Source organism: Bubalus bubalis, chromosome 9 (genome assembly GCF_019923935.1).
Source record: "Bubalus bubalis isolate 160015118507 breed Murrah chromosome 9, NDDB_SH_1, whole genome shotgun sequence".
Classification (NCBI taxonomy): Eukaryota; Metazoa; Chordata; class Mammalia; order Artiodactyla; family Bovidae; genus Bubalus; species Bubalus bubalis.
In genome coordinates this window covers 68,380,271-68,407,479 of record NC_059165.1, presented here as the reverse complement: position 1 = coordinate 68,407,479, position 27,209 = coordinate 68,380,271, and the positions used below count along the sequence as shown (strand labels likewise).

At 48.8% G+C, this 27,209-nt stretch overlaps 2 protein-coding genes across 12 annotated transcripts; one reads left to right on the top strand and one right to left on the bottom strand.

Moving 5' to 3' along the window:
* Positions 1-52: 52 nt before the first annotated feature.
* Positions 53-23,605, top strand: ZNF672 (zinc finger protein 672). Of its 5 annotated transcripts, XR_006641409.1 has the most exons (5): positions 8,918-9,196; positions 13,674-13,780; positions 15,264-15,365; positions 21,261-21,326; positions 22,709-23,605. XR_006641409.1 is itself a non-coding variant. In XM_044947697.1 (4 exons), the coding sequence occupies exon 4, from the start codon at positions 15,491-15,493 to the stop codon at positions 16,886-16,888; it is 1,398 nt and encodes a 465-aa protein (XP_044803632.1). In that variant the 5' UTR covers positions 8,947-9,196; positions 12,808-12,858; positions 13,674-13,780; positions 15,264-15,490; the 3' UTR covers positions 16,889-17,811. The 5 variants fall into 5 exon arrangements, 4 of the variants coding, with proteins under 4 accessions (XP_006046941.1, XP_044803632.1, XP_006046939.1 ...); XM_044947697.1 differs by lacking the exons at positions 21,261-21,326; positions 22,709-23,605 and adding an exon at positions 12,808-12,858 and having other exon boundaries at positions 8,947-9,196; positions 15,264-17,811; XM_006046879.4 differs by lacking the exons at positions 8,918-9,196; positions 21,261-21,326; positions 22,709-23,605 and adding an exon at positions 53-197 and having other exon boundaries at positions 15,264-17,811.
* Positions 18,306-26,665, bottom strand: ZNF692 (zinc finger protein 692). 7 transcript variants are annotated; one of them, XM_006046874.3, is made up of 12 exons: positions 26,509-26,665; positions 25,611-25,798; positions 25,296-25,327; positions 24,752-25,015; positions 24,161-24,209; positions 23,938-24,060; positions 23,434-23,655; positions 23,269-23,346; positions 23,094-23,172; positions 21,564-21,678; positions 18,934-19,033; positions 18,306-18,791 (listed from the first exon to the last, which is right to left on the bottom strand). In XM_006046874.3, exons 2-12 carry the CDS (start codon positions 25,784-25,786, stop codon positions 18,494-18,496), a joined length of 1,536 nt encoding a protein of 511 aa, XP_006046936.2. In that variant the 5' UTR covers positions 25,787-25,798; positions 26,509-26,665; the 3' UTR covers positions 18,306-18,493. The 7 variants fall into 7 exon arrangements, with proteins under 7 accessions (XP_006046936.2, XP_025148619.2, XP_044803630.1 ...); XM_025292834.2 differs by having other exon boundaries at positions 23,434-23,652; positions 26,416-26,560; XM_044947695.1 differs by having other exon boundaries at positions 26,416-26,559.
* Positions 26,666-27,209: the final 544 nt, after the last annotated feature.

Sequence of the window (27,209 nt, the reverse complement as noted above, 5' to 3'; positions counted from 1 at the left end):
CTATCCAGGTCACGTCTGGATTCCTCAACGCTCATCTCCGCCTGGCCTTCGGTTTCCGTACAAAATGGTGTCTCACAGCTCTGACTCTCACCTTACATTGCCTCCAGCCCATCCTCTACCACTGATAAATGAAACTTAAATATGGGAGGGTTGTGCCGAGAAAAACTACGGAGGATAATGAAAGTCGAGAGACCCTGGTGAGTAGGGAAAGGTTGGAAATAAAACGGAGAGTAGACAATTGCCTCAAAAAGAGTGCTGCCATCTTGCTTTACGGCGCCAGGTTCTGGCTACACCCAAAACCGTTTCCGGCCTCGCCCAGGAAGTCGGAACTGGGCTTGTGGGCATCCGGCGGCGGTGGTACTTGTCTGTTGGGAGTCCGGCTTTGGCGGACTGCGCTCCGGGGAAGAGGGGTTGTTTTTTCAGAAATGACTCCCCTTATTCAAGTGAAGTCAGTGGTTCCCTTAGTTAGTAACAAAGTCTAAATGGCAGCTCTGATACGTAAATCTCTCTTGCCGGCGTCCTCCCCATGGCTCCGGCGCTGCACTTCGCCATCACCTCCCCGAGCCAGGCTCTGTCCCGCTGAACATCGTTGCAGTGGTATCGCCGATTAATCTGTGAGCACTGATTAGAAGTTTAGTTATCTGAATTCAATGCTCTCGTGCACTCTGTTCAAAAGCCCACGAGGAAGAGGAGTTTGTTACATGGTTTTGTGTATCAATGAAAGGACCTGACCTAAAGTCACCACTTCCCAGTGTCACCAGGAGAGACCTGAAACGAAGGCTTCAGATTGGAAGGTTTACTTTTACTAAAGACTTAACTTCCTCTGAGGTGAAGAAATCAAATGGGCTGAATTTTCCTTCTCCCTTGTGCACCCCTCCCTCCATCCCCTCACCCCATGAATAACCATGTTAAAAAAAAAATTTTTTTTAAGTAGACCCAAATATATTTTTAAGTTATTTTCTTCCCCCCAAATTGGAAATATTATTTTTTAAATTCCAGAATTGACTTTTCTCCGGTGAATCAGCGAGACCCTAAGTAGCAATTCTAAGTAGATAAATCTGATAGATAATAATGTCTCATATCATACTCCTTTTTGTTTTTGTTATCATACAAAAACCATGAAAATTACATATAGAAATCAGGAATTATTAATTGTCTGCTAGTTTCTTTAATTTTGTAAAACGGGAGTTTCACTGTAATAATTCAGTTTTACCTACCATCTTCTGTATGTGCTATCCTGAATTTTCTGAACCTTTACTATTCAGCACTGCTATAATATCTGTAATCTTTATATCTTGTCCCACAACTTCTTTTCCCTGTGTGTTCATTCCTTAGCAGTTATGAGTTTCAAGTTGTCATATATCTCTTGCGTTTGGTGGGAAAACACCTTGAACACACATAGTACCCAGACTGCCCCTAGATAACATCCTGAAGTTCAGTTGCCTCCCTGATGTCTCCACTGGCCTACCCTTGAGTTAACTCTCACTCACCGGGAGCAAGAGTGATATATCATCATGTATACGTGGTTGGTAAATCACCTCTGACTCTTTGCTACCCTATGGACCATAGCACACCAGGCTCCTCAGTCAGTGGAATTCTCCAGGCAAGAATACTGGAGTGGGTTGTCATGCCCTCCAGAGGATCTTCCCAACCCAGGTATGGAACCAGTGTCTCGTCTCCTACTTTGGCAGGCAGGTTCTTTACCATTAGTGCCACCTGGGAAGCCCCTCATCATGTATGGATTGTAGTGTAATCCGCAGAAGTGTTTCTGCTAGGTTTGGATAATGTTTCAGGTGGGAAGAGGTTAGGGAGTGCTGTGCACTGGCTTGTTTTATTGAGGCTGGTATAAACATTATGAGTTAATTTTTTTTTTTTTTTTTTACAGCAGCACTATCCAATAGACCTACCTGCAGTGATGGAAATGTTTATATCAGCTCTGTGCCATATGTAAGCCACTGAGCATTTGAAATGGACCTAGTATTATTAAGTAAGCGCATTTTTAAGTTTAATTTAGATAGCTATGTGTAGCTATTGATTCCATTATTGGACAGCACAGTTTTAGAGCATGCCTTCCCTATGTAATCTTTTCCAGACAGGTAGTGAACCTCTGTCTATAACAAAACAAATGTCTCTCAGTCTCCACTCTCATTTGTCTCATCTCTATTTCCTCATCTCTTGTTTACTTCTGTAGTCTGACTTCTGCTCCTGCCACAGAAATATCAGGGATAAGCTCTGAGTATAACCAAGTGACTGATGTCTGACAATGGGTTGTTACTTCTCTTTCATCCTTCTTGAGCTTCTGAGTCACCTTGTCCTGAGTTTCCTCTTTTTCTCTGACCTATTGGTTAATTCCTTTGTATAGTATGTTTACTGAGTGTCTGCTACGCCAGGAGTTTGTTTGTATGTAGCTTAGAGTCTGTGGTGTCATTTAATAAATTGGTGATATTCAACCTAATCAACTCAGAAATATGTTTTACCTTGCAACTTGGTATACATATATGTATGTAAATATATTCATAACAAAAGTTTCAAAAGAATTTCAATTTTCAAAAGAAGATTTTTGTTTGTGGCTGCAATAGGTCTTTGTTGCTGTGCATAGGCTTTCTCTAGTTTCAGCAAGAGGGGGCTACTCTTCCTTGAAGTATGCAGGCTTCTCATTTCAGTGGCTTCTCTTGTTGCAGCGCATAGGCTCTGGGTGCATGGGCTTCAGTAGTTGCATCATGCAGGTTCAGTAGTTGTGGCACAGGGGCCCAGTTGCCCCATGGCGTGTGTAATCTTGCTAGAGGTGAAGTGAAGTCACTCAGTCGTGTCCGACTCTTTGCAACCCCGTGGACTGTAGCCCACCAGGCTCCCCCATCCATGGGATTCTCCAGGCAAGAATTCTGGAGTGGGTTGCCATTTACTTCTCCAGGGGATCTTCCCGACCCAGGGATTGAACCCAGGTCTCCCGCATTGCAGGCAGACGCTTTAACCTCTGAGCCACCAGGGGATTCAAATCCATGTGCCCTGCATTTGCAGGTGGACTTCGAACCACTGGACCACCCAGGAAAGCCCAGGAAAAGGTCTTTACTTAATATGCAAAGCATATTAATATTTGTTTTACTGTTTTCTTTTTAAATGCTGGTGAAGACCTATTCGGTTAATTTCATGAGCCACTCACAGTTTGGAAATCCTGCCCTAAATGTCAGTTCTTCCCAGGCCCTGATACTAGCCTCTGACCTTCTTATGTAGCCTAATTTCTCTGAAAGCCCTCACCCAAGTACATGGCTCTCCTACCCATGACTACTGCTCCTTCCTTGCAACTCTGTCTCTACCTAGAATCCCCACAGATCAGATTCTGAGATCCAGCAGCTTCTCAGACCAATGGCCAGCCCATGGCTGCCTCTCATTCATTGCACACAAGTCTGATGCCATCCCCTTTTCCCAAATCCTGCTACTTCTCCTATATTTAGTTGGTTGGTGAATAATTTTAATCATCAACCTATTTACTCCAAACCTAGATTACATCTTAAATGAATCCCACTGTCTTCACTCAGCATCACATTAAGTATCTCAGTATCTGGAGAAGAGACACCTTCTCTCCATTTCATTGCCATTGCTTCAGCTTAGAACCTCCTCACCTCCCATATAGATAATATACTCAAGAATCTTCTAAAATAGCTCTGTAGAGTAGAGCTTGGAGCAATGATAACTAATTTCTGTATCCACACTGTTCAGTATAGTAGCCACTAGCCAGGTGAGGGGGCTTGAGAACTTAAAATGTGGCCAGTGCAACTGAGAAACTGAAATTTTAATTTAAATTTCGATAGCCATATATGATTAGTGACTAATACATTGGACAGCACAATTTCAATGTTCTCCCCATTACAAGTGTACCCCCTTCCAGTCCCTGAGACAAATAACTAACCCCTGTTGTCTAATGAATGAAATATAAAAATATGAAAGTCATATAAAGATGTTAATAACACCACCAATTACTAGGTAGTCATCTCTTTCTCAATGAAGTCATCACAAGTCATCTCTTTCTCAATGAAGTAAAGTTTTCTCATAAATTACTTTTAATTTCTTCAAATACTGCTACCTTCATGTTTAAAAACTACCCTTTTTTAGTTTGTTTTTTTCACCAATAGAAACTACCTTCTATGTTGATTTTTTTCTTACTATAAGTCAAATACTTAATAAATAACACCATCAGTTGCTAATTGAATGTTTTAGTTGACTGATGTGTAGTGATAGAAAGCAGATCAGTAGTTGCCTAGGGGAGTGGTGGATTACAAAGTGGCACACAGAAACCTGTGGGTAGTGGATGTGTTCTCTGTCTTGATTGTTGTGAGGATATAATTTGTGTGTCAGAAATTTTCAAACCATACATTTCAATATCTGAAATTTTGTATGTCAATTATAAAGCTGTTTTTTTTTTTTTTAATCTGGCTGAATACTTGCTGCTCTTAGAAATACATAGTGTAGCATCCACTAATACAGATAGATAAAAGGGAGAGCCTTTACTCAAATCCCAGAATTATTTCTACCCTTGTTAAATCTACTGGGTCTTCCAGAAGTAAGTTATTTTCCCTGACTTGCTCATATCACTTGACAAAAAAAACATCAAACACTTATGCAATGTTTATCTTGTACCAGGCACCAAGTTCTGAGCAGTTTATATCCATTCATTTGATCCTCATGACAACCAACTGAGGTATATTGTACCTCCATTTTTACAATTGAGGGACTAGAGGTTAAAAACTTGATCGAGTTTAGCAGAGAGTTGGAGAGAACAGATTGGAAAGCCAGGTTGGAACAGATAGGAAAGGGCATTAATGTCATATCAGGAAAGTAAATTTTATGTAATGGTTAATACAAACCTTTGACAGTTTTTTATTAGGAGTATGACACAGCCAGAGATTATTTTAGGGAAATTCACCTGGCCGTTCACAGCTGTATTCCCCAGTGCTTAGAACACCACGTGGCATATGGTAGGCCCTCCATAAATATCTTGAATATTTATGGAACCATGTTGGGAGTTGTCCCATTTATTGATATAAATTTGTAGGGAAAGACAAACATTTGGATTCAATATTTTCAAACTGACAAATAATGCCCATAATTTCATTCTTGACCTTCTAACTTTCTCTCACTACATTCATTATTATGGTTCCAATTATCATTTCCATCTATAATGACTCCCATAAGAAACAAAAATATAGCTTCTTGTATTTCCCTTCATTGTTTGAGTTCTTCCCTCCATAGCTACACAAAAGAAAGTTATGTAATCCAACTCTCTTTCACATGACAGTGTGTCAAACCTGTGCACAGTCACCATGTACAGGTTTCTCTTTTCCAGGTTAAATAGTCTCAGCCCATTCAATCATGTATTGTATCTGTCACCATCTTAGTTACCCCTCTGGAACTGACCAGTGTCACTTAAACACATGACATCAATACTGACCAATGAGTCCAGAAATATCCTAATTAGTCCATTTCCTTGTCTTGAAAAGCTTTGGAATTATCCTCAGATGGTAAAGAATCTGTCTGCCTTGCAGGAGACCTGGGTTCAATCCCTGGGTGGGGAAGATCCCCTGAGGGAGAACATAGCAACCCACTCCAGTTTCTTGCATGGAGAATCCCATGGACAGAGGAACCTGGGACACCACAGCACGTGGACTCACACAGAGTCAGACACAAATGAAGTGACTTAGCATAGCACACAGTCATCCTCAACACAGTGCTACCTTAAAATGTATGGTACCTTACGTCAGGCACATTTTTCATTTCTGCATCTGTCGCCTCTGTTCCTTCTGGTTCAGGTTGTCATCACCCTAGGCCCATGTCTGTTTTCCACTTCCTTGCATCCTGCTGCCAGACATGTACTCCCTAATCCATGCTGCTCTACATGTATCAGCAGACATTCATTGAGTATTTGTGATGAGCAGGCCCTGTGCTCATGCTTCAGGGCATCGTTTTCAGGGCAAAGCCTTTCTCTTAACGATGGGGAAGAAGGGCATTCCAGCATAGGCATCTCCAGGTATATGGAGATGGCATTTGACTAAACTTTTAAAAATGGGTGGAATTCAAAGCAGAGTTGAATAGCATTCCAAAACCACCAGAACCTAGGGGGAGATGCATGGAATAGATTCTTCTTCATATCCTTCCAAAAGAACCAACCTTGCTGACACTTGATCTCAGACTTCTAGACTCCAGAACTGTGAGAAAATAAATTTCTGTTGCTTAATCCACTTGGTCTGTGGTACTTTGTTAGAACTACCCTAGAAAACTAATACAAGCCCCAAACTAGAAATAACCTAAATGTTAATCAACTTTATTTATTTAGTGGAACAGGTAAATAAATATGGTATACTTACACAATGGAATACTATACAGCAACAAAAGTGAACTAACTACAACCACACTTAACAATATGAATAAACCTTACATGTAAAGTTAAGCAAAATGAATCAGATTCCAAAAGAGCACCTATAATATGATTCTATGCATCGATGAAAATTAAAAGTGTTAGCTGCTCAGTTGTGCAGGACTCTTTGTGACCCTATGGACTGTAAGCCACCAGACTTCTCTGTCCATGGAATTCTCCAGGAAAGAATACTGGAAGATTCCCTTCTCCAGGGGATCTTTCCCACCCAGGGAAAACCCCACATGGGTCTCCTGCATTGCAGGCAGATTTTTACTGTCTGAGCCACCAGGGAAGTCCAAACTATAAATTAGCCAAAACTAATTTATGTTCTCAGAATTATGGTTACTCTTTACATGGGAGGAGAGACAAAAAATGAGCCAAAGGGTTTTGGGGGATTCTGGAAATATTCCATTTCTTTTCTTTTTATTTTGAAATATTCCATTTCTTAATACAAATGCTGGTTGCATGGGTTTATTCAGTTGTTAACAAGCAATGGGAAGGGCTTGAAGGATCTAAGTGTACACAAACGACCACACAGTTGCACTTTCTCACACACTAGCAAAGTAATGCTCAAAATTCTCCAAGCCAGGCTTCAACAGTATGTGACCCAAGAAATTCCAGATGTTCAAGCTGGATTTAGAAAAGGCAGAGGAACCAGAGATCAAATTGCAACATTCACTGGATTATAGAGGAAAAAAGGACATTACAGAAAAACATCTGCTTTATTGACTACACCAAAGCCTTTGACTGTGTGGATCATTAACAAACTGCAAAATTCTTCAAGAGATGGGAATACCAGACCACCTTACCTGCCTCCTGAGAAATCTGTGTGCAGGTCAAGAAGCAACAGTTAGAACCAGATATGGAACAATGGACTGGTTTCAAATTGGGAAAGGAATACGTCAAGCCTGTATATTGTCTCCCTGTCTTTTTAACTTACATGCAGAGTACATCATGTGAAATGCCGGGCTGGATGAAGCACAAGCTGGAATCAAGATCGCCAGGATCAATAACCACAGATATGCAGATGACACCACCCTTATGGCAGAAAGTGAAGAACTAAAGAACCTCTTGATGAAACTGAAAGAGGAGAGTGAAAAAGTTGGCTTAAAATTCAACATTCAAAAAACTAAGATCATGGCATCCGGTCCCATCACTTCATGGCAAATAGATGGGGAAACAGTGGAAATGGTGACAGACTTTATTTTCTTGGGCTCCAGAATCACTGCAGATGGTGACTGCAGCCATGAAATTAAAAGACGCTTGCTCCTTGGAAGAAAAGCGACAAACCTAGACAGCATATTAAAAAGTAGAGATGTTACTTTGCCGACAAAGGTCCATCTAGTCAAAGCTGTGATTTTTCCAGTAGTTGTGTATGGATGTGAGAGTTGGACTATAAAGAAAGCTGAGCACCAAAGAATTGATGCTTTTGAACTGGTGTTGGAGAAGACTCTTGAGAGTCCTTTGGACTGCAGGGAGATCAAACTAGTCAATCCTCAAGGAAATCAGTCCTGAATATTCATTGGAGGGACTGATGCTAAAGCTTCAATACTTTGGCCACCTGATGCTAAGAACTGACTCGTTGGAAAAGACCCTGATGCTGGGAAAGATTGAAGGCAGGAGGAGAAACAGACAACAGAAGATGAGATGGTTGGATAGCATCACTGACGTGATGGACGTGAGTTTGAGCAAGCTCCAGGAGTTGGTGATGGACAGGGAAGCCTGGCGTGCTACAGTCCATGAGGTCGCAAAGTGTTGGACACGACTAAGCGACTGAACTGAGCAGAGGAGAGGGGCAGAAGCTCTGGATGGGTGACAAGATATGTGGCACTAAGTGACCATGAAAGGAAGATTAGAACTGGTAAAGAATGATCCTGAGTGGCATCATCCGGAGCCTGATAGGCAGCCCTGAGGGCAGACGGTCACATTCCCAAATGCTTTTCTGGAAAACAATAACAGCACATCTCAGTGGAACAAGACATTGAACAGAGAGCTCAGCCAGTATGCTTTTGTAGAGACAACTGGAAAGCCGTCTAGGAGTACCCCCCAATATTGGTAGTGCAATCTTGGACTGGTCATCAATTCCTTGGCAGGGCTGTGGCAAGGATTAAGGTAACAGGTATCAAGTGTGGCCTCTTTGTAAGAAGTCACTAGCTAACTGCCGGGACTTTCGGGCGGTGGCCCCCAAGGTCACTCCACCCCGGGGCACCCCTAGCCAGGCTGCGGCACCTGCGGGGATATCTTTCTGCGTCCACCCCTGCCCCTGTGAACCGCAGAAACACAAAAGCATACACCCGGACTCCGCCACTAGGCCCTGAGGCTGTGCACGGGGTTCAGAGCCCTTTCCTCTTGATTGGGCGGGAAGAGACCCGGGGTGGGACGTAGGCAAAGAAGAAGGCAGGGATTGGTTGAGCCCAGGAAGACGGTGGGGCCTTGACAAGGAGGGAGGCGGGCCGGGAGTCTCCTGGGGCTCCGTCTATTGGTCCCGCCCCCTTACTGGAATTCTGCCCCGTGCTGCTAAGGCCGAACCGTTAGTGGAGCTGTCTTACGTCTCGGAGTTTTCCCAGCAACCGGTGACGCACCGGCGTGAGGCAGGCCACTGGCCAACCCGGGAGAGCGGGGCTGGAGCGTGATCCTCAATCCCGAGGCACCTCCCAGTTCCCCCCACTAGGCCGCCCCGCGCTCCTTCCCTCCCTTCCCCGCCCCAGTCCCGCTGTCCGGGAGGCGGGGGTCAGCGACCCAGCTGAGTGGGAGCCGCGCGGTGTCCGAGGAGCCAGTCGGAGACCGGTGAGGGGACCGAGGGGCGGGAGGGAGGGTTAGCGCGGGGCAGCGATCCCCAATTGTCGCCCGGCTTTTTCCCTTAGCTTCGGGCGGCCAGCGTCTGCCGCCGTGAAGAACGCCTCCGTAGCAACTAGTGACGCAGAGGCCCAGCGGAGCAAGGGATAGGCCGGCCCGCGTCCCCTGCTGCCGCGCGGCCTGCTCCTCCCAGGCCTTACCCTCCGTCTGTCCTCGCCAGTCTAACCGCTGTGACCTTAGTTGCTGGCGGCCACACGACGCAAATATCGCCAGGCTGAGTCCGAATAAAAGGGCAGCGGCAGCCTCCGGGTCCCGACCATATTAAACGCCCCCTACTCTACACTACGTTTTTGGTGCCCTGTCTTGCCCTTCGCGTGGGCTGGCTCCTAGGGCAAAGAGTTGAGGTGGGCCCAGGGATGGGAAATTTCGTCCAAGGAGAATCTGACCAGCAACTCGTGACGAAAACTAACTGAGGCGCCCGGGATTGGCTGCGCTCCGGAGAGGGGCCGGGGAAGGCGACCTGCTCAGGTGCGGCGTTCCTCATTCCTCGAGTAGTTGTTCTCAGCTCCCGTTAAGTACTAGACACCAAGCCTTAAAATGAGTAATCAAAGTCACTACTTACTCTAAGCCCACGGTGTTTGTCGAGGGTCTGCGAAAGCGCCACGCTTCTCTAATCCCATTAAGTAGGATTCTTTGCGGGGTTGGGGAGCAGTCGGGGAGGGGAAGGACTTAAAGGTTTTGCAGAACGTTTAGGATGCTTACCAGGTAGGAGTCAGACCCCTTTTTCAGAGTTCCTCAAAACTGTCCTGGAAAGAGTAAATCCTAAAAACTCAGCAACTGCCGTTCTCAGACTTTACACCTACCTCTTTTCATAGGAGACGTTATAATAGTTTCCTCTACTGAGTTTTCTCAGGCAGGAGTGTTAGGCACACGACTTCCCTGTCCAAGGTCACACAGCCAGCCATGGAAGACTCAGAACTTGGATACTTGCCTCTCTAGTTCCCCTACAGAGGTTGAAGTTCCCACTTAGTAAACCAAGGCAGAGTATTTGCAGTGTATGCAGTGGATAGGGCTATGGAAGATAAGATGACTAGAGAGAGGCACTCTCCTCCAGGAACCTAATGCTTGAAAGAATAGCATTCCAGATTAATACATCATTTTTAAAAAGCATTAGGTGCCTTATGTGTGCCCAACTTCTTGCTAGGCCCAGGAAGAATGCGAACCACCTTACAGTCCTTCCCCTCATCCCGCTTCTGGGCTCCTCTGGCTCTTCCGAGCTGTAGTCTTGCCCGTGTGTCAAAGGAATATAGAGAATAAACTGTACTGCTGTGTTCTCTCCCTGTCAACATACATACCTTCTCCACACTTACCAGATTTCACAGAAAAAATCTTTGTGGAAAAAAGTTGCAAATGAATATGCTTGGATCATGATCAGGCTTGGGCAGTTGAGGGGAAGGGTGAACTGTCGTATCTGTTTCCACCAATTCTTTAAATATGTCTGGATCTGAACAGACTGGATCTGAAGCTGGAAGAGACAAGGTCTTTTAAAATACTGGACCTTGTTTCTGTTAAGGGAAAGAGGGAAGTGAGTGGCCACTCTGCTGCTCTGGATTTCATACCTCATCCTCACTTAGAAAAGAGACTGAAACCTTTCCGAGTGGACTGGGAATCAGTCTTTCATGTTACTTTTACTGATTATTCAGAGTAAAGCCAAGGAGGGGGCTGGAGGAGTGGAGGTGTTCAGTAGGATTTCTGCGGAGGGATTACTGGGGCTGAGTACTGAATGAAGAAGGGAAAGGGCTTTCAGGTAGAAAGACCTACAACTGGAAAAGACCCATATTAGGCTCCAGAGGGCAAGGGAAACTTTTCCATCCATCCAATTCCTCCCCCCTCCTCCTCGCAGCCATGAAAAGTGTATCATTTGCCTCTTAATGGATGTAAAATTTAATCTGCCTCTAGGGGTATCTCAGAGTCCTTGAGACTACACTGTCATTAAGCCTGGGGCAACAGAACAGACTTTAGGGCTGGGACTAGGGTGGAGTTTAAGTATGAGAGGCCAGCAGAAGAATCTTCTCTCCCAAATGCAGCTACCACTCTCCAAACCTCTTCTAAGGCCAACGGTTTCCTTTCTCATTACCAGGATTGCAAAGAATCGAATGCAAAGCACAAGTGAGCCCCAGTCCCATGGCAGCCTGTGAGGTCACCTGGGACTTCCTGATCTGCTACCATCAACTGGCCGGGGCCAGAAGGGTTGGAGACTATCAGGGAGAATCAGACAAGCCTCCTGGCCTGCCATCCCTTCCCTGTCCCTGGACCCACTTGCCACCCGAGTGGGTCTAGAAAAGCTCGCACTGCAGGGGAACCTTAGGTCACACAGGGGTGCCCAGTAGTACCCACCTCAAAGGACTGGTAGGAGGAGGAAAGTGGTACATACACAGGAACATACAAGAGCCATTCCATATTGATGCTAGTAACAACTAGGAAAGTAGCAGTAACAACTAGGAGAGTAGCTTTGCATGAGTCACAACCCCAAGTCCCAAACAGATCTACATGGCACTATAGATATTCACTTTCCCAAAGAGCAGATGGACCCTCTGGAGCTTGTGGCCAGAGCCCTACATCTTAGGACATGAGAAGAGTGGCCATCTTCTCTGGTTCTAAGAGTCCGGGAAGTTAGTGACCTTTCCATGCAATCCCCTCCAGGGATTGTGAGGTGGGGTAGCCTCCCTTTGTATGTGTTCCAAGCCATTTGGCCACATTTGTAATCATCACTTGTCTTAAAAACAGGTGAAATAAATTATAAAATATATTTCATTATTTCATTTAACCCAATACATCTAAAATTTTATTTCAACATACAGTATTAAACATTATTCATGAGATATTTTGCATTCTTTTTCATACTAAGTCTTTGAAGTTAGGAGTGTACTTGACACTATAGCACATCTCATTTGGAACCAACCATATTTCAAGTTTCAGTTGCCTCATGTCGCTTGTGGCACAGCTGAGGCAGCCCTCAAACCCACATCTGCATCCAACTCTGGCTTAAAGAGTCTTCACAATGCCCCAGAAATGTTGGCCTGGCAGAAAAGATAACCAGGGAGGAAAATCTTTATTCTGACTGAACAGTACAACTCAGAAGAAAAAGAACTATTCTTCTCTCACAGAAGATTGTTAGTAAATGTACTAAATCCTGATTTAGTCCAACACTCATGTGAACCATTAGATATGACATGAAATGCTGGCAATATCTATTAAGAAACAAATACATTTTGTGGTAAACGAAACTCAGAAATGTATTGTGATGTTAAGTTTTGCCATTAGCTTATCTTCTTAGTACTTGTCTTTTATTAGTTACATATAATAAATCTGTAAGTATTAAATGCTTAAAAGCTACAAAAATTGAACAACTATGATTTTTTGTAAATTCACACATAATTATCCCCTTCCCTCTTTAAAGCCTCCCTCATACTTATTTTTTCCTGATAGTCAAAGAAATTTGGTGGTATAACACTTCAAAATTCAGTCAGGAAAATGATGGTTAGGACAGTCTGGAAATTGTTCTGTTGGCAGGATAGTACTTTTTTTTTTTTTTTTTCCAGATTTTCTTCCAGGCATAGACCCTTTCCTTCAAGGGCAAGCTCCAGTATGGGGTAAGGTGAACAGAAGTGAAACTTGAAGGATACACCCTGACACTCAAGCACCAAACCTGCACCCTAGACCAGGGTCTCTTATTCCATGTCTGTAATGGGGCAAAATGGTATCTTTGTTTATGTCATTTATGTCTGTTTGTTTATGTTTGTGCATTTGTCTTACCTTCCTTGGACATGTACCCTTGAAAGTGGTAGCCTGGTAGAGGGTTTGATCCCAGAAATTTGGCCTGAGAGGTGCCAGGGTCTCCAGAGACACTCAGGTGAGGGGGAACACTCACTAGGACATAAGCCCTGCTTTCCTTAGCATTTGGGATCAACCACTGACCCTTGAGAGGTTTTATTCACACGAGAGCAAACATTCCTTTGATTTTGACCAGTTAGAATCAGCAACCCAAGCAAGTATCTGGGCTGAAAACTCCTTCTGGAAGAACCAAGAGACTCCTTCTAAAGTTTGCTGTCAGGTCTGCAGAGGTCTCTTGCTCCTAATTAAAGATTTTGTTTAAAACTCTTTGAATAAGATGACCAGGATTTAAAATATTCCAGTGCACCCCTCCCCGACCCCATCTCCAAAAACAAGTATGGGCTGGAGCAAGCTGGGGGGATGTCGTAGATGAAACATAATTTAGAATGTAAATAAATGTTGAAGGTGAGTAAGTGATCTGTGATACTCTTCTTGTTAAGTTTTTTATACTTGAAAATACCTGTTTAAAAAATACTTCTCTTCCAGGAAATGTTCCCTTTTTCTTTCTTCCTGCATCTGTCCTCTCTGCTCAGTTTAAAACCACATTGTTCCTCTTATTTTATCCCTCCTACAGGGCACAGCACACCCTGCTCCAGAGGCACAGAGAGAAAACATCCTACATCAGCCACTCCTGCCCAATAGTACGGAGGGGAGCAGAAGCTTCAGAGCCCACTCCTGCAGGTCTGTAGCTTTAAAGCCTTCTTTAAATTGAGTCCATTTGCATCCAGAAGATTAGAACCCCATCTGTGGGGTGTTTTAACCACAGCTCTGGAAATTTAGAGTTGCCATCTGTTAATAAGAAAATGACTGATGACTATTGTTTACTTCCTATCTCTGATCTGTTGGGTGACATGGCTGTAGTTGATAGTGACTATACCTGTCTCCCATGTCCCACTGAACTGAACAGGGGACAGAGCTGTGGGTCTTGAGGCAGTCAGTGGTGAGGCCAGCCAGATTAGGAGAGCAGCCCCATTTGTGCTTTAGATAGAGGGCACAGGAAGTTCTGTGCACAAATGCTGATCCTGCTCATGGACAGCCATCTGGGCCAACTTGTCGGAAGGATTCAGGGATACCATTTGAGATAAAGAGAATAGCAGAGCAGATTTCATCCCCATACAGGGGCTTCTTTGCTACTTCAGGTTCTCAGATCCTAGGAGCTGGGGTAATGAGGAAAGTCTCCAGAATGTTTGCAAACAACTTGGATGCCCTGAGAATTAGAAAGGATTTTCCTTCTTCCTTCCTCGCCCTCCCTAGAAATTTGAAAGGCACTTCAATAATGGGCTGCCCTTGTGGCTCAGCTGGTAAAGAATCTGCCTGCAATGTGAGAGACCTGGGTTCAATCCCTGGGTTGGGAAGATCCCCTGGAGAAGGGAAAGGCTACACACTCCAGTATTCTGGCCTGGAGAATTCCATGGACTACAGTCCATGGAGTCGCAAAGAGTCGTACATGACTGAGCGGCTTTCACTTCACTTTCTTTAATAATACCATCAACTTTTGATAATATTCTTTTACCCCTTCCCTGGGTCCTGAGTTGCTTCACTTTCTCAAATTTAGGCCAGGGAACTTGAGACTGTGCCCTGGCGTGGAGTGACTGCTTATCAGGTGCTATCCAAAGCCAAGGAGCAAGACTTCAGTTTTCTCAAATACCTTCCCTTGCTCAGGTCCCAGCCATTCCTGAGCCTGTTACCCTAGCTGCTGCTGCTTGAGGGGGTTATGCTTCACCACTTCCAGTCTAGGCCTGGCTCAGTTCACATTGGTTACTCAGGAAACCCTGAGTGTTTGGAAGAAGGCTTTGATTGGTTTAGGCCTAGGGGACTTCTCATTGTCCATCCCTCCTTGGTCATTTCCTAGTGTATCACCAGGCCAGGATCCCTGGTCCAAAGCTATAAAACAAGCTGGACACTCTTCCTCTTCTGAGCACTGTACTGGAGGCAAACTTCCCTCTGAGTCCCTCCTGCCCTTCCTAGTGGCACAAGGACAGACCCCTCCCTGGCCTATATTTCTCAGACTCCCATGGTTTTGCCTCCTGTCTTGGAGAATGGAATTCAGGGATGACCTAACTGAGGAGCTACAGAAAACAGGGAACCTGTGCTTGACCCTCCATTTCCCAAGGTGTAGCTGTCATAGATGTTGCTGGAGCTCACAGTGACCTTCTCTCTGCAGGGCTCATGATACATGGTAAACCTGGCTGCAGCCCACCTCTGAAACAGCCACAGCACCTGCCATGAGAGAAAGAACCCTGGAATCTACAAACCAATTTTCCAGGTCTCTCTCCCTTCCCTTTGCTACTGCTCCCTTTCTATGCCTTAAAAATAACTCAGATGGAGAAGGTGGACTCCAGAGTGTGAGTGGCACTCTGCACGCTGAGGGCTCCCGACCTGGCCCTCACCATGTTCGCTGCCTCAGAGGTGGCAGCGGGCAGACCTTATGGGTGCAGTGAGTGTGGCAAGAGCTTCCGCTACAGTTCAGTGCTGCTGCGGCATGAGCGCGTCCACAGTCGTGACAGCAGCTTCCGCTGCCTAGAGTGTGGCGAGCGATGCGCAGAGGCCTCTGACCTCCGTGCACATAGACGCGCTCACGCGGGCCAGACGCTCTACATCTGCAGTGAGTGTGGCCAGAGCTTCCGCCACAGCGGCCGCCTTGACCTGCACCAGAGCGTACACAGGCGGCGCATCCGCTCCTGCCGCTGCCGAGCTTGTGGCGGATGCTTTCCACACCTCCCGGCTCTGTTACTGCACCGGCGCCGCTGGCACCCTCCTGAGAGGCCCCACCGCTGTCCGCTGTGCCCTCGAGCCTTCCGCCAGAGCGCGCTGCGCTTCCACCTGGCACGGGCGCACCCATGGGGAACACCTACCGTGCCTGCTGACACACTCCACCGCTGCACACAGTGCTCGCGGGCCTTCCGTAGCGTCGCTGGACTTCGGAGCCATTTGCGTGTTCATGCAGCCAGGAGCCCCAGTGACTCCACACTTGGGCAGCCAGGTGCTCCGGACACACACCAGTGTGGTGTGTGTGGCAAGAGCTTTGGCAAGAGTTCCACGCTAACGCGACACCTGCAGACGCACTCAGGTGAGAAACCTTTCAAATGCCCGGAGTGCGGCAAGGGCTTCTTGGAGAGCGCTACACTGGTGCGCCATCAGCGCACACACACGGGCGAGAAGCCTTACGCCTGCGGCGACTGCGGGAGACGCTTCAGTGAGAGCTCCACGCTGCTGCGCCATCGGCGCAGCCATCAGGGAGAGCGGCCACATGCCTGTGCCACATGTGGCAAGGGCTTTGGGCAGCGCTCTGACCTGGTGGTGCACCAGCGCATCCACACAGGTGAGAGGCCCTTCCCGTGTACTGAGTGCGGCCGCTGCTTCAGTGACCGCTCAGACCTCACGAAGCACAGGCGCACACACACAGGTGAGAAACCCTACCGCTGTGAGTTGTGCGGCAAGTGCTTCACATGCGTCTCCAACCTCAATGTGCACCGGCGCAACCATGCTGGCCACAAGCCCCACAAGTGCCCTGAGTGTGGCAAGGCCTTCAGTGTGGGTTCCAAGCTGGCACTGCACCGCAAGACGCACCTGGGCGAGCGGCCAGCGGAATGTGCGGAGTGTGGCAAATGTTTTAGCCACAGCCGCTCCCTGTCACAGCACCAGCGAGCTCACAGGCGTGCTCGTGCCTCCACTGCTCCTGCTGCCGCTGTCACTCAGCCCAAGGCAGGCACTGCACTCATCGTTGCCGGGCAAGCAGGACAGGAAAAGCCAGGGCTTTTTTTGTCTCAGTTGAGAGAGACTTGTTGAGACTTCTCTGGGGTGGGCTAGACAAGCACTCATACAATGCCACAGGGACGGTGGGACAACTTGCAGACAGAGGTCTGTGGAAAGACAGCATGGCCTATCACCTTTCTCCATCTGTCTCGATAGAACTTCACCTGGCTTCTCGCCGCGCCCCTACGTCTATGTAGCTTGTCAGCTCCTTGCCTGTCCTCAGCCCTTCCTTCTTCCCCTCTGAGGTGTAGGTACAGGGAAAACCTCTCAGACCCCACGCGTAGAACAGCATCCAAGTATTCATGTGTCACATCCCTGCTGCTGTGCTCTCGGGGTCTTGCCTGTCTTCCCATCATTGTTCTGTCTTCTCTTATTCCATCTCCTTTTTGCAGCCTGAGTCCCCTCTACCTTTTCTTTCTGGGTACTTTTGGTATCCTATCTCTTCAGGTAATGACTATAGATGTGGCTAGAGTCACATCCCACCGGTGGTCTTCTTGCCTCTTCCTTTCACTTGGCTGTTAGTCTCTTGCTGCTTTTTCCCTCAGCTTCTGAGAGATGGGAAATTTGCAGAGAAATAGTGGGAGAGCTCACTTTTCAGAAAGATATCTCCACATCAGAAGCACTCAGAGAAGTGCTTCACAGCATGTAAAGGTGGGCATGAGCCCTCAGCATGGCTGCCCACCTGTCTCATGGGACAGACCTGTTGGTGTACAGATCAGGGTGCTTCTCAGGATAGTGTTCTCCAGGTAGGGGACACTAGCCTGGGACCTGAGTCAAGACCACATGGGTCCACAAAGCTGGGCACTGCCAAGTGGAGTGAGAATGTTATGTACAAATCACACTTGGAACCATAGGAAAACAGCTCCACAGAGGCCACAGTGCAGGGCTGAAAATTCCCTGGAATTGGCCTTTTTTTTTTCTTGCAGGTGGTGAAATAAACAATTGTTTGAGTTCTAGATGCCAAGAGCTCCCTTTGTTAAACCTGAGGCTGCTGTATTCATAGACACCAAGTCACCCAAGAAACAGGCCCTTTCAAAAATCAAGGTCTCTGGTCCCTTCCCAGGCTACATCAGCAACCGTAGATGTATAGCCCCCTCATTTTTGCACTGGAAGGCAAGACTCTTCAGGGGCCCCTATACATCTAGTTGTCTTGGTTAACAAAGAATAGAAATGTGGCCCAGAGTCACATACCTCTAATCCTTCTCCAGCCCATCCCTCTGGAATGACCTAGTGATCACATCCTGCCTTGCTTGAAGGCAAGAGTGTGTGTGACTCTCCACAGAAAAAAGGGAAGCCAAAGTGAATTGGGAAAGAAAGCTGGGTCCTCACATGGGGGCAGGTGGGGGACTGCACTTAGGGTACACTCAGGCACATTCCAGCAGAGCCTGTTTCTAAAAGAATCAAGATTTCTGTACCTCAGGTGCCAAAATACTCACTCTGCCCACACAGGTCTATGTAAAATACTGGGTTTATTCTGTCCTTTAGGAAGACTCAAGTAGCCTGGCTCCCCTAAAATCTGGTCTTGCCCCTGCCCTGCATTCCCCATCACCCTAGTTCCTGGACACCAGGCATCTTGCCCTTCTTGCTCCTTTCCAGTCCCTGGGACCTGGATCCCCAAATTCTGAGGAATGCTCACTGCTAAGGGAGCAGCATGGGAGCCTGAGGAGCCAGAGTGGACCTGGATCCTTCACTGGCCCCCAGGGATGCAGAGGCCAAGATGCTGGAACAGGACTCCACTGGACCAGATAGTTCTTGTGGGGCCAGGAGCAAGGCCGGGTGGCTTTTGCTGCGATGAGCTGCAACACTGTCGGGCTTCTCAAAGCGCTTGCCACAGAACTCACAGGGGAATCGCAAGGCAGCCACTGTCTCTGCATGCTTGCGCCGGTGCCAATTCAGGGATGCCTTCTGGCGGCAGGTAAACCCGCAGATCTCACACCTAAACCAGGGGGAGAAGAGTGAGGGAAGGTGCCTCAGCCCATCTTGACCTCCCTAGGGGCTCCTCCTGGTCCCAGCTTCCCAGGTGTCCTTCCAGCACCTCCCCACTTCACCCCACACCAGGCTCCCTTCCCCACACTCACTGTAGGGGTTTCTCTCCAGTGTGGATGCGCCGGTGGATGACCAAGTTGCTGCTGGTGCGGAAAGACCGGGCGCAAAACTCACAAATGTAGTCTCGGGTGTCTGTGGGCACACAGGGGATAGCCAAGCATCCATCCCCAAACTGAGGCCCTCCTTGGCCCACCCCTTCCAGTCCTCCAAAGGAGTACTGTCCCTATTTAGTCTGCATGTCACTCCTCCCAGCCCCACAACAGTGCCCTGTGACCTGACAGACACCCTGTGGGTATCAAGAGCCAATCCCCTCTCCTTTCTCCCTGAACCTGACCGCCAGCCTGGTACATTTCTCCTACACCTCCTGCAGCAGCGGAGATAGCCATCCTTTTCAATGCATCCTGTAGTCTTCTGCCCAACCACTGCTCTGTATACCCTGCCATCAGACCACACACACATGTACCTACAGCCTTCAGCCCCAACACTAACTTGCACTCCACACAACTCCCGCTCCAGGCTCTCTCCTCAGTCACTACAACTAGTGTCAATCTGTTTTCTACATGTCCAGCCCTCCACTCTCCTGGTTCCCAGACCCTCACTAACCTGGCCCCCCTACCTCAGCCACCACTCCCAGGTTATGCACCATCACTGCACCATGTAGAAATCACAATTTCAAGCATCCTAGTTTCAGTCATCCTTTGTCCTGTTACAGTAATCCTACAACTCCAGGCTGCCAGTTCAGTGGCCCACTGTCTCCCTGCCTTCTCTGACCAGTCCATTTCCAAGGCATCTTCATGGCCTTCCTTCACTTTACCTGTCTCTCTCTTCCTCAGCTATATTTTCCTGGTTAAAACCCAACTCAGGATAAATACAACACTTGGTTGCTCCAGGCCTGCACATACATGTGTGTTGAGCAGGGCAGACAACCTACAACTCCCCGCTACCCAACCTTGGGCTCTACTTTCATACACAACTGCAAGCCTCGAGCCTCCCCACTGCCCTGCCACCGTACCTCTGCATCTCCTTGGTCAGTTTACTCCCACTTTCTAGAGTCTAGAAGGGCATTTTCCACATGACCTCCTCTTTCTACCAACCTCACGCAGCAATGACCTCATTTTATAAGTCACCCAGAAGAAAAGAGCCAGGAAAGAAGGCCCACATCCTCCCCTCACCTAATCCACCAGGCAACTTGCTTTCTGTGCCCATATATGTGAGTAGTCCCTGATTCCCTGTGGCTGCCTTCCAACTGTGCCCAGACACACCCCCTCCTCACTGACTTGAGGTTGCCCAACCCTAGCATCAGCAAGCCTTTCCTCTCTGTGGGATCATCTCTGTATGATCCTGCCCTCCAGCTTACACCTACTCCTCTGCTTGCCTTCACAGCAAAACTCCAAAGAGTTGTCCGTACTTGCTATCTTCACTTCCTCAGCTCCTCTCTGCTCCAGACCCACCCCCTGCTGGCTGTTATCTCCCTTGTCACATGCCATTTTCTCATCTGGTCAAGGATAGCTTTCCACTACCCTGTCTGGTGGCCTGTCCACATCCTCATCTCACACAGCTCGGCAGCACTGGCATAGGTCACCCCTCCCTCCTCCCTAGAGCGCTTTCTCCACTTGGCTCCTCGGATACTGCTCTTCAGCTGCCTCCCTGGCCCCTCTGTAGCTGACCTTCCCACCTGCCCTGCTCAGACCTCTTCTCTACCTATGTTCACTCTCTCCCTGTAGAAACACTCCACCCACAGCTCTAAACACCACCCAAGTGCTCATGATGAACAAGTTCTTCTTTTTTACCCAACATCTCTGAACTTCAGATTCATGTTTTCTGGGACACCTGATTAACATGTCCCAAATAAAATGTCATGTCCCTTTCCTGAAACCTGCTTTTCTGTCATTTTCAGGGAATCACATCACCTTCTACCCAGTTGCTCAGGTTCGAATCTTTTTCCAAGTCTTCCCTGACTCTACAGTCCTACCCATGGACAATCTGTTCTACCCATAGTAGCCCTGGCTCCATCTTCACTCATCAGTCTCCAGCCACTTCTCACCGACTCGACTGTCCAGGTCATCATTACTATGCTGCACATTTCTGCGGTCCCTCTATTCTTCACATGGCTGTCACAGTGCTCCTTTTAAAATCAGTTGTGTCCCTCCCTCCAACATACTGGTGCCCATCACATGTGGCCAGGAGCCAAGCCATCATGAAAATGGTCTTGGAGGCCTCTACCACCTATTTGACCTCTCTTCCTTTCTAACCTCCTGTCTTCCTCTCCATTCCTGGATCATGCTTGGAGATGCCAGTTTAGGGTCCTCTCATGAGCTGCTTGTGGGTGTGGCTAAGCCTCCATTCTCTCTTCACTTAGGTCTTTGCTCAAAGCACTTTTCACAGCTCTTGTGGCCCAGTGCCAGTAGAGTGGACATCTTACAAGGTGAGTACTGCCTGCTTTATTCACTGCCAAATCCCAGCACTTAGAACAGTTTAAAGCAGGCAAGATCTCAACAAAAAGAGAGGGCAGGATGAGTGTGTGAATGAAGAGTTATCCCAGAGCAATGTGACAAAACCTGCAGATAAGAGGTGATGGGCCTTGTGGGGAAGGTGAAGGTACCCACAGGGGGAGGTGACAGGACCCACAGTGGGGAGATGAGAAGGCATTTCTACCACTCACCACTGTGCAGCTTCACATGCTCCTTCAGGTGTTTCTTAAAGTTGAAGGACTTCCCACAGGCTGGCTCTGGGCAGGAGAAGGACTTTTGGTGGATGTGCTGGTATTTCTTGTGGTGCTAGGGAAGGAAGCACATGGCTTTCTCAGGGAGACCACCAGAGCTGACCCAGCAAGCAGGCTCTTCTGCCTTCTTCCTTAACAATTCTTGTCACTGCCTCACCTATAGTCCAGTCCTCACCTATAAGTGAGCACCCCAATCCCATCCCTTCCTGATCCCACCCTGTCCTTACTCTGCCCTGCCCTCAAGTGCCATTATCTCACCTCCTTGTCACCTCACCCTGCAATGCCCAGTTCCCTGAACAAAATGCAGTTCTGCTGACATTCCTGGTTCCCTAACTATATACTTGCCATCTGCCAGGGATGGGAACACATTTTAGGTGGTTATGATTATTCTCCTTGATATCAATATCAATGCCCAACAGTGTCTCTCAGATGGCCTACATTTTACTAATAGCTCACCATGGGGTTATATAATTTTCTCCTAAATGTGCTTTGGAAACACACACTCTCTCAACTTGGAACACTTTTAAGGGTAGTGTGTTCTTCAACCTTAACTCCCCAAGTATTTCTAGGAAATATTTCTCTTTTTATCTGGTCTAATTTTCACATTCTGGCTCACTAAGCTACATGAGCTCTTTCCCTTTCTCCATAATCCCATTTCCCCATATTTAAACTACTGCTGGGAGCTACTTCAGTCTCCTTCATTAACAGAATCAAATATGTCTGACCAGCCCTGCTGTTCTTATCAAAAGCCTAGAGCTTTGCAACCACATGGGGACCTTCCCCTTCTCCCAAATCCCATCCACCCAGGCCTCACTATCCCTCTGGTCTAGGGTCCCCCAACCTCAGAACCCTGTGAGAGCTCTCGCTGAGTGTGGGGCTTGGACTCTTCCCTCTCTGTGCCTCAAACCTCTCCTGTAGTAAGGCTGAGGACAAGACTGTCTCCTAAACCTTCTAGTGCAGGACCACCCACATAAGCCAGCAGAGCAAGGCAGTCCAATGGACTGAGGAACCCTAGCACCAGGACACACTAATGAGAAGCCTTGGGCAATGCTTAATCTTTCTGTGTTCCTTGTTTTCCTCATCAGAAAAGCAAGAATAGTATCAGCACCCACTCCACAAGAATGTTGAGAAGATCAAAAGACTCAACACATATCAAGTACTTAGAGCAGTGACTAGCACCTCAAAAGCCTGAAGAATGCCACCATTATCTCCACGTGGTCACCAGAGGGCCTGTGCAACAAGCAGTAGTGGCAGGAGCTGTGCACCTGAGGCTTGGTGTCCTGCCTTATCTACCAGTCATCTGGATTAGTGATTATAACTGTAGGCAAGCTCTGCACATCCATCCCAACCCTTCTCTCCCTGGCTCTGAATTCCCCCCACACCCCAGGTTTCTTTACCTCAGTTTGTCCTTCAGCCCTCCTCCACCCACGAGGCTACACAGAATCCAACCTGTACCCCTCACATCCTCACATTCAAATACTGCCGGTTCGAGAAGATCCTTCCACAGCCAGGGAAGTCACAGGGCAGCAGCTCTCTTTTGGCAGCTTTCCTGAGGAAGGAGAACAGGAAGCGGGAGGACTTGTGCAGGCTCTCCTCCACCTCCCTCCTCACCCTTCCCTACCAGGGCCCCTTTCCCCAGTCCTACCTAATTCTCTTGGGGCCAATCTGAGCAGTGTCCTCATCCCATGCCGAGGCCAGAGCAGACTGAGCCTGACTCCCAGGGCTATGGGCAGCAAAGAGGGAGCAGAGGGCCTCGAGGGAGGGCCATGTCCCAGGATGCCCCTGCCCTCTGTCTCAGCCATCAGGTTACCTGGCCAGGGGCTCAGTCTGCTTGTCTGCTTCAGGGGTCCCCCTGAGCTCTGGCTGTATCCTGACTTCTACAGGCCTAGGAGCTCCAGAACCCAATGAGGATGCTGATGAGGATGACGAAGCAAGAGGAGCTGGGACAGCTGCAGGGGCCGGGGCTATCTCCCCATCCTTAAGTGCATGGGTGACAGGGGAAGGGGGTGGTTTAGGGACATCTGGCTCACTGCTGAAAGGAGAATGAAGAGGAGGAGGGCATTATCTCATGGATCCTCAGCCAGCCCCAGCCCAACCCCAATCCCTAAATTGCAAAGATCCCAAACTCACTTTCCACCCAGTTCAAAATCTCTAGTTCCTTCTGCCTTCCCCAAAGCCTACCCTGCCCTCTCCACCAACAAGCCACTCCCTGAAGTCTGCAAAGCAAAGCTCCAAGAGCCCCCGCCCCGGCCACCCCCACCCCGCCCCGCAACTAGCCCACTCTGTTCAGAATCCTCCCTCAGCCCCAACTTGCTCATCTGGGGAGGAGCTGTAGGTCCAGGGACTAGCATCACTGAGCATTTCCTCTTCATCCTCCTCTTCTTCTTCCCCATCTTCTCCGAGGGATGGGAAGGTCTCCGGTGGAGGTCCCGCCCCCCTGCAGGTCCAAGGAAGGCAAGTGTGAAGTCCTGCTCCCTCACTTCCATTGTCCACCCAGGTCTATCTTGTCCCCCGCTGTTCCCCAACCCCAGACTCACCTGGGCATCCTGGCCTCCTGAGCCCTCTCATCACAGTTAGATTCCAAACCTGTTGGCATGGGTAAGGTCAAAAGGGAAGGAATTCTGTACTGGAGGGATGAGGACAGGTGAAGTTCTAAGGCCTGAAGTGGTTGGAAGACTCTTAGGAAGAAGGAAGAGGGGCAACAGGCTACTGGAGTGGGAGGGATTGTTTGATTTTAGACATGGTACATTTCACATGGCCCAAAAAAAGAAACAAGTATAAAAAGGTACACTGTGAAGTCTCCTTTCCAATCCGTACCCCAGCCACCTCAGTCTTCCTATAGGTAACCTGTTTTCCTATATGCCCTTCCAGAAATTTTTATACATTCATAAGTACATACAAATAAATTCCTTTTTTCTCTTATTTATCCACCAATGGTAACATACGATACATCCAATTCTGTATTCTGCTTTTCATACCTAAAAATATATTGAGGATATATTTCCTTATCAGCATAGAGTTTTTCCACTGAGAAAGGATAATTTTTGAAGAATGGGGTTCTGAGTTACAGAATAGGGTTCTGAGTTCCCCTCTTTTTTTCTCCATAACTCTTCTTTCCCCCAGCCTACCTGCAGGCTCCTGCCCACTCTTGGCCTCTGGGCACCAGCTCCTCTCGTCAGTACTTGGAAGAGGGGTCAGATTTGGCTCCTCTGGAGATTTGGGGCCTGAAGAGGGGCCCCAGGAGAAGGTGTGGCCAGCTGAACACTCCCACACAAGCCCCCCATCTTGGCCCCCAGGTCCCCGCAGCCCAGGCACCAGGCTGCACTCCCGGCTGTGAGCGTGAGATAGAAGCACCAGATACTGCAGTCCCTTGGGGGCCACAGGCTCAGGACCTAGAGCAGTAAAGGCAACAGTCAAGGGTGAGCTGGGAGACCCTCTGGTCTCATCCTGGAGAGCCACATTCAGACAGCCCTGTACCCCAACCCCCTACTCCCTTCTCCACAGGTGGCCCCTCTCAGCTGTCCAACCCCCCCCATCTCTTCCCAAACTCACTCAAGGCTCCCTCTGATCCAGTCCCCATAGGGAGGGTATTTCTAGGTCACACCACTCCCTGTTGCCCCCTCGTCCCTCTCTGGCTCCTAATTCTCTACCCCCAAGCCATTCCCTACCCACCTGCACAAAGCACACAGCCTGAAGAAGTGTACCTGCCAGGGGGACAAGAGGCAGGTCAAGTGAGGGCCCATGTGACCAACTGCCCTCAGCTCTAGCCACTCACACACTTAAGGGGTCCTCTATCCTCTGGGGACCAAGAGGTGGGGAAAGACCGTGGGAGGTCACAAACCACACTGGCCTTGCTTCTGAAATGAGAAATCTGCCAGTGGGAAGGAGCAGCAGGACTACACTTGGTGTCGGGGACAGGGGACGGGTAAGGTGCTGGGTGTTGTAGCCTGGGTCTCCTCCCTCAGAACCCCTGACCCGGGCCCTAACCGGTCCAACAGGAACTTGGCCAGCTGCGAGTGCAAGGAGAAGCCCAGCTGCTCCTTGAGGAGGCACCACTGTTCCATATGGCCACCCAGGCGGATGCGGCACTTGCTGCGGCGCGCATCCAGCTGCCGCCGCTTCTCCCGCCGCCTGCGGGACGCGTCCGCAGGGGAGGCCGCCATGAGTACCAGGGCCTGCGGGGTGGAGGAGATGCTGATCGGATACGGGTCCAGAGGCCCCGGAGGAGATGCTGATCGGATACGGGTCCAGAGGCCCCAACTCCACCCTTTGCCGGGGCCTCAGTTTCCTCATCGGTGAATTGGGGCAGAACCAAACCACTGCAACAGCATTCGCCGCCACCGGGTCCAAACCACATCTGCTTACCTGTCAGGGCGTGTAAACTAGTGCTAGAGGGTGGGTATCGTGGGGGTGGGAGGTAAGGGGACAGCATCAAAGTCAGAATGGCCTGATCCCCGGCACACTGAAGTGCAGAACTGGAGCTATGAGGTAAGAAAATTTCAACTAGGGCGGGGTAAAGGGTAAGGTAACAGTTTTGTATTGAAAAAGGCCTGAGTCTTTACTGGTAAATCAGGGAAGAGGTCGTTTGCACTGGAAGAGCTCCTCACAGTTGGGACGACTTGGGTAGAGCCGGGGCGGGGGGCGGGGGAGGGGCGGGGGTCTGGAGGCCACCCCCCACTCCGTTCTAGGCCGCCCCACTGAACACTCACACTGCGTCGGATGGACCAATTCCTAAAGCAGCTCCCCGGCCGCCCAGAGCTCCCGCCGCGACCCACCCCCACCCCGGCCTTACCTGAGCGCCCCCACCCGCCCTCATCCCGACTGCGCCTGCGCCTCCCCCGTGTCGCGCGCAGGCCCGGAGAGCGGCGGGAGGACAGGGGCCCACCTCGCGCGCGCCGCCGGTGTTTCTCTTTTAAGAGGAACCCGTCCCCCCTTCGCGTCGGTGACTCCAGCCTGGAACTGGCGCCGGGGTTTGGGGGAAGGGGAGAGTCGAAGGTTGCCTGCGCGCGCCTGCGCATTGGCCACTCAGCGCAACGCCTGCTGGGAGCCGTGGTTCCCATACAAACTGCTCAGGCTCCTGGCTGAACAGTGCAAAGGCTGTAGAAGGGTGGCTGCCCCGGCGAGCAAGAGCTCGCCTGTGTTTGGTGGCCAAAGGCTTAGGGAAATGGAGTTCATAGGCCCTCCTCCCGTGCGCCGACCCCAGCCCCTTCAAACAGCCCAGGGATGTGGCCTCTGCAACTGTTTCTACTTTGTAGTTCATCTTTTATTCTCCCTCCCAATTCCCTGTTCCCCGACAGAAGTGACCTGGAGAAGGGAATTGCAACCCACTCCACTATTCTTGCCTGGAGAATCCCATGGACAGAGGAGCCTGGCAGCCTGCAATCCATGGGGTCGCACAGAGTCAGACATGACTGAAGTGACTGAGCACGCACGCACTACAGAAGTCATCTGAAAAGTTGCCCAGATTTGCTGTGGACTGGAATCAAGACTGCCAGGAGAAATATCAATAACCTCAGATATGCAGATGATACCACCCTTATGGCAGAAAGTGAAGAGGAACTAAAAAGCCTCTTGATGAAAGTGAAA

Coding starts and splice junctions, on each gene's coding strand:
- ZNF672 (XM_006046879.4), top strand. CDS start 15,491: ATGTTCGCTGCCTCAGAGGTGGCAGCGGGCAGACCTTATGGGTGCAGT.
- ZNF692 (XM_044947695.1), bottom strand. CDS start 26,439: ATGAGGGCGGGTGGGGGCGCTCAG. Junction 23,347..23,433: donor CAGACTGAGCCCCTGGCCAG/GTAACCTGATGG, acceptor TGCTGCCCATAG/CCCTGGGAGTCAGGCTCAGT. Junction 21,679..23,093: donor CGAACCGGCAGTATTTGAAT/GTGAGGATGTGA, acceptor TTCCTTCCCTAG/CACCACAAGAAATACCAGCA.